General features: G+C 42.2%; 1 protein-coding gene across 2 annotated transcripts in view; it reads left to right on the top strand.

Moving 5' to 3' along the window:
* Nucleotides 1-234: 234 nt before the first annotated feature.
* Nucleotides 235-6000, top strand: part of pkn2a (protein kinase N2a) — a 22240-nt gene continuing 16474 nt past the window's right edge. Inside the window, exon 1 of one of the 2 annotated variants that reach the window (XM_070973874.1) lies at nt 235-522. In XM_070973874.1, coding sequence (XP_070829975.1) covers nt 502-522 — 21 coding nt within the window. In that variant the 5' untranslated portion in view covers nt 235-501. Of the gene's footprint in view, nt 523-5050; nt 5307-6000 lie in introns of those variants that run through there. The other variant, XM_070973872.1, reaches the window with a different exon arrangement.

Here is a 6000-nt window from a genome sequence, read left to right as displayed (position 1 = left end):
TTCCGCCGCTGATTAAATGGCACACATCTATGAAGGATTTCCTCTGTCAGCTTGTAGATTTTAATGTGTATTCCCAGCACCCTGACTGGGCTCCATGTTTTTCCATGCCTGTGTTTACCCCTCGATGACTTCAGGCTGCTGCCATGAGGTGAGGCCAGCCTGGATGAAGTTCTGGATCACGTGTGTCCGGGCTCCTCTGGGCGGACTCTTCCACTTTACCACCGCCTCTTTCTCCAACTGCACTGGGACAGATTTATGCTCCAGCTTTCTTATTTATGAGCTGTACTCCACCCCCCAGGACCCCTCCAGGACGGTGTGACCGCGTAAATGAAGTGTGAAGACGACATGGGAAGCCCCGTGTACCCGAGATGACCGATGATTTGGTCCAAATAATCGCTTCTTTTTGTCGCCAGAGAGGGAAACTTAAAACAAGGCTTGTTTTTGGAGTCCCACCTCCCCTCCTCTCTCCCCGTAGGATTTGATTCAAAGGCGAAAACCAAGATGGCCGCCGATTCCGTGCAGGTAGGAAAAGTTGTCAACTGTTGCGAAAAGTGCGCAAACTCGCTCCAGAGGTTCAGTTCTAAGTTAGCAGACACTTTAATTTCATGAAAGTTGAGTCGCTGTGAGTCGATAGCGGTGTATTTAAGTGAGGGGCCTCTGCCTGAAGCCAAAGGGTTGTCTGGGAATTGTCCATGGATTGAGGCCTGGGAAACAATTATCCAAAGTAACTTCTGAAATATCCGAGTTTCAAACCGGCATATTTGTGCCGAGGCTGCCGTGTGAGCGAACACAAAGGCTGTAGTTGTGAAAAGTTTTAACGTTAGTGTTGCTGTAGGTTAAGTCCCATAATGGTTGTTAAACGTTAACTTAACGTTACAGGTTTGTAGGCTGACGTCAAGTTAACCTGCGATTACGTTACTTTCAAAGTGTGTTTCGTGTTTTTATATGGCGGCAATTCTATATTTTTTCGTGTTAATATACGTATCAGTAACGTGACTGAATGCTAACTGTGTCTGTCTTTTGTAAAGAGCAAGTGTTCACTGGTTTGCTTGACGTAAAGTTTTTTCAAACTCGTTACAGACCGGATGAACTTCAAACATGTCACAAGCAGCGAAACATCACCCAGAAAATGTTGTTTTAAGTACTCAAAAACAGAAAGTCCCTGAATGCAGCATTACACTCACGTCTCATTATTCTCCACGAACAGTCCTGACTCACTGACTAATGCGGTTTCAGACCCGAAATACATTTTCTGACAGACATATTGACGAATAACTGATGCAGAATTGGATCTTATCACGTTTCAAGTGCAGCCAGCATGACTTTATCAGTACCCTCAAAAACTGGCTTCATGTTGATGTTCCAACCAGTCTGATTACTCTCTCTCTCTCTCTCTCTTTCACACACACACACACACACACACACACACACACACACACACACACACACACACACACACACACATTCATCTTCTCAGGCAGCACTGGGGTTAACACTAAGTTAACACCTGTGAGAGGTATTAGTTTAAATGTGTCTTATGGGGCCCTGCAGACTGAAACTGATCACTGAAGCAACAGGTGGTGTTGACCTGTTGCTTAACCAGTTTGATCTTATTATACTCTGTTAACATTGTTTGTTTTTTTTTCTTCACTTGACACAGGTGTTTTCTCAAACGCTTTATCCATTCCATGTATGGATGACCCAGCCTGACAAACACTATTTTCTACTCGATGGCACATTTTGAACTGAGTCAGAAAACCTTAAGTTGATGGCAAAACAGGTGTAGGCTAGACCAGCTGTTGCGTATGAGGACCTAAATGGACCATAGCAATATATTGTAATTTCATCATCATCGCAAAATGAACACATCCAATAAAAACATCCCAAACGATGCGATGAATAAGGAAAATCATTGTATTTACACATGCCATTCCCACTCAGCATGCAGACATTTGACCTGTCAGATGGAGCCCTGGATCAGGATGTTACAGTTTACAATGAACTAACCAGAAATACAAGTAAACTTTCTATTGATGCTATTACTTATAACAACAACAATAATAAGCAATATTACTTAAATGTTGCTTAAATTATAATATAATGCACAGAGCATTCATTCATTCAGACTCTTACTACCTTAGAATTTATAGTATGAATTAATCTGCCATACTTGGCTCTTATTTGAAGTTAAAAACAAAACATATGTGTAATTAAGACATTTGGACTGTTGAGATCATGTTTAAGATGACAATAACACAAGCCCGGCCATATGTTGTTTTCCTAAATGAGGCTGTAGAGCATTCTGCATATTTTATTAAGACCTAAAAACACTATCTAGAAAGTCACGCTTTCACTTTTTAAACATGCGTTTTTGTTTAACTAGAGTGAACCAAGCCAGCTAAACTTTAACATATATCACCATGGTGGTTTATATGGAGTGGAACCAGATGAATTCAGCAGAGCAACAGGTGCTTCAGAGCAGTTTATCGCTTGTTTTCCTTTGTGACACTGCGGCTTCAGTTTTCTGGACACACAAGAAATCTACTGTCTGTCTGCCTGAGAAATGACCATTATTGCCCTGAAGTGGAAGACATAACCAACAGTTTGACTTGGCATGGAATATGTCTAAGGCTTGTGTGAAGGCTGCATTTGTAGGATTGGTGCTTATTAGCCTGTGTTGCTATTTCTGGTAGCAGCAGAGCGCCAGGCTGTGGCCAACACTCTGCAGCCAGCTGCAGGGGTAAGACGGCCGGGTGTCAGGTTGTAGGCTCAGATAGGCCTCGCGCAGAAATGGCAAGGGCTTGGTGTGAGCCTGGATGGTGCCCTCAACTTTTCCATTGTCCTATTGTCTGAATGGAGCTCTTGTTGTTGGACTTAGAGCTTTCAGGCTTAAAGAGCAAGCTAACCTGCTTACACTTGAGGCTCAGACCTAATGTTTGCTTTTACCTCACAGTTTCCTTTCATGTCTTAGAAGAGCTCTTTAATAAGTTCAACATGTGTAGGTATAACAGTTGCCCTACCTTTGTAAAAACATTGTCAAATGTTTTATTAAATATAGGTCCTAGATGGCAATCTGCAGGTCAGTTATAGATAGGAATGTTACTGTTTTTAGGATCGGCAGTCCTGAGATTTTGAGTAGCTCTCATTTTTTTGTAATATTGAACAAAACATGTAGCCAAAGTGGTTTTAGATACTGTCTTTTCATTTGCTGTGAGCCTTGAGGAATTCCCAGAGCAGCTAGCAGAGGCACACTGACAGGAACAAGTTCCCTCCATCAATCATAAACGATTTGTGGGTTGAGTGGAAACATTTGTTTACAATTCCTGCTTCACTCGTCTTTAAAGCTAATGAGTCTCGACTCTCGGTGTGGCGGCATTACCCTGACAAGGGGAAAATGATAAGGGCCATCCAGGTAAAAGAGCAAGTCTAGCAAGTATTGCACTTTCAGAGAAACAAGAGGTGAAACCAATCTTGCAAATGAGCGCCCGCTCTATTTCTTTGGATATAGATTGTTTGTTTGATCTCAAATGAAACACAGACCTTGTGGGTCTACTAGGTGATTTATTTCCACCTTATCTGATCGGCCTTTCATGGATTTCCTTGCATTGTTGCACAGTAAAATAGCCTTTTGGGTGTCCTCATACTATCCTCATACCATGTTGGGCAAACTGAGCTACAGTACAAACAAGTTTTGGAAGGCCGCAAGCTACAGAGTTGTGACCTCCATTTTACCCATGAGTCATCAAGGAGCCTCGGTACCAGGATACGTGCAAACTGTAGTTTCCTCTTAAGTGAGCACCTTTAGAAAGGGGGGGGGGGGGGGGGGTCACACAGGCTGGACAGGAGCTCATGAAAATCCATTATCTTACCAAATGTGACGCATTTTCCCAGCATAAATCTACCAGTCAGCAGTAGAGTAGATAATTTCAGGTTTTCGTCTAGTTAACTGTTCAGCTGAGGCACCCAGATCCTGACGCAGCTTGTCTCATCAGTTAAGTAGATGACAGCTTAAGTAATAGGCACTGAATACAACCCTGATTCCAAGAAAGTTTGGACGCTGTGAAAAGCAGAAATAAAACAGAACGTGATCATTTGCTAATCCTATGTGACACATATTCAATAGAAAATAGTACAAACAATATATTTACTGTTTTACCTCATTAACTTAATTGATTTTTGTAAATATATGCAAATTCTTTATTTGATGCAGCCACACATTTCACACAAGTTAAGACGGGAGAAACTGAAGACTGGGAAAGTTGTGGAACGCTCCAAAAACACCTGTTTACAACATTCCACAGGTAAACAGGTTCATCGGTAACAGGTGATATTATCATGATTGGGTATGAAAGGAGCATCCTGGAAAGGCTCGGTCGCTCACAAGCGAGGATGGAGAGAGGTTCACCACTTTGTGAACACATTTTTTTATAAAAAGTATTAGTGCATGGGCTCAGGAACATTTCATAAAACCGTTGTTGGTTTAAAAAAAAAAGCCTGCAAATGTTAGAATTCTGTCTGTATCTAAGTTTTACATGTGTCCAAACTCTCTTGGAATCAGGGTTGTATGATGGCTCCAGCTGTGTGAAATATGGCCTGTCCTCTTGGAGAGAGGGTGGATGTGGTCTTTGTTTGAGATGAGGTGGCCAACCTCTGAAATCCAACATTATGGGAACCCTATATTTTCTGTGAAACTGTAGCATGAATAAAGGACAGTACAGCCTATATGGTGCTTCACTTTGTTGTGTCTTACCATGAAATCTTTGCAGGGTCATTCCTAATGAGACTTGAACACCACTCTTACTGTGTTTTAACCCTCTTAACAGTTTTCAGGTGTCAGAGCTTGTCCTACACCACACAAGTTGCTTTCCAGGGGGAAGGCCACAATGGACTGCCAGTGTTGTGTTTTTAACGTGGGTTAATTTTAGACACAGTTCTCTCCCTGGAGTGAGATTAGGTCCCATTCTGGGCTGCTCTGACCTCACAGCGTTAGACGCTAAGAGGGATTTGGCTGTCGCTGTGCAGACGGTTTATCTTCCCTGTTGATGTCAATGGTCTGTGTGAGAAGGAAAGCACAGAACAAGTAAGAGCTGGAGAAAGTTGGATACTAGAGAAGTGAATGAGTGTGGTTTTGGACAGAGCCTCTGCCAGCTACGGTGTAGCCTTACCTCTGTGGCGGAGGATATCATCCTTGTAAGCAGCAGAATTTCAGCTCATGTAGTGATAGTTTAGCTGGTCAGCAGAACATGCGTGGACGGGTTGGTTCAACTGATCTCGGGATGGAGGTGGCTGATGCCGATGAAGTTATGGTAAGACACAAAGATTAGTAAAGCCTTGTCTCTTGTTGTCTTGATCCGTCTCTTTACGACCCTCTCTTCAGGCAGTTGTAATTTTAGCAGTTGCCCATTAAATTGAAGCTAATTGCTTTAGGCCTAAATGTTACACAGTGTTTGGTTTGACTGTTTCTCTGTTAAAGTAAAGTTTATTAGTAAAGTCATGACGCTTGAATGCAACAAGACAGAGATTTCGTGGCAGTCACAGAGTGGTGATGTGCTGTGTTCCACATCTCATTACACCCTGGTTTTATGAATGGAATAAGCTGATTTACACATGCTTACACTCAGGCACGGTTTCAGTGGCTTTCATAGGGCAGCGGGTTCTGGTTTACCTTGACAATTTAGAATATTTTTCACAGGTGTGACCATGTGTATGTATAGGTACTATAGGTGAGCAATTATCCTTACCGACATGAGGGCAGGCCTTAATATTTGGGTTTGTAATTTGGCCTGTTTGACTTATAGGTTAAAATGAAATGTTGTTAGAAACATACAAGTTTATGCTACCTATCTTCAAATTTAAAATCTGAAAATGTGTTCAAAGCACAGCACTTCAGGCTGATGATGTGTACAATGAAACGGAAAAAACTGATTATTCACAGTCACTCAGATAGTCACAGACATCATGCTGTGATCAACGAGTGGAACGTCACCAGTACGCCATTCT

The sequence above is a fragment of the Chaetodon trifascialis genome, chromosome 11 (genome assembly GCF_039877785.1).
Source record: "Chaetodon trifascialis isolate fChaTrf1 chromosome 11, fChaTrf1.hap1, whole genome shotgun sequence".
NCBI lineage: Eukaryota > Metazoa > Chordata > Actinopteri > Chaetodontiformes > Chaetodontidae > Chaetodon > Chaetodon trifascialis.
Note: the sequence above shows the minus strand (reverse complement) of the source record. Positions and strands in the feature narration are given on the sequence as shown.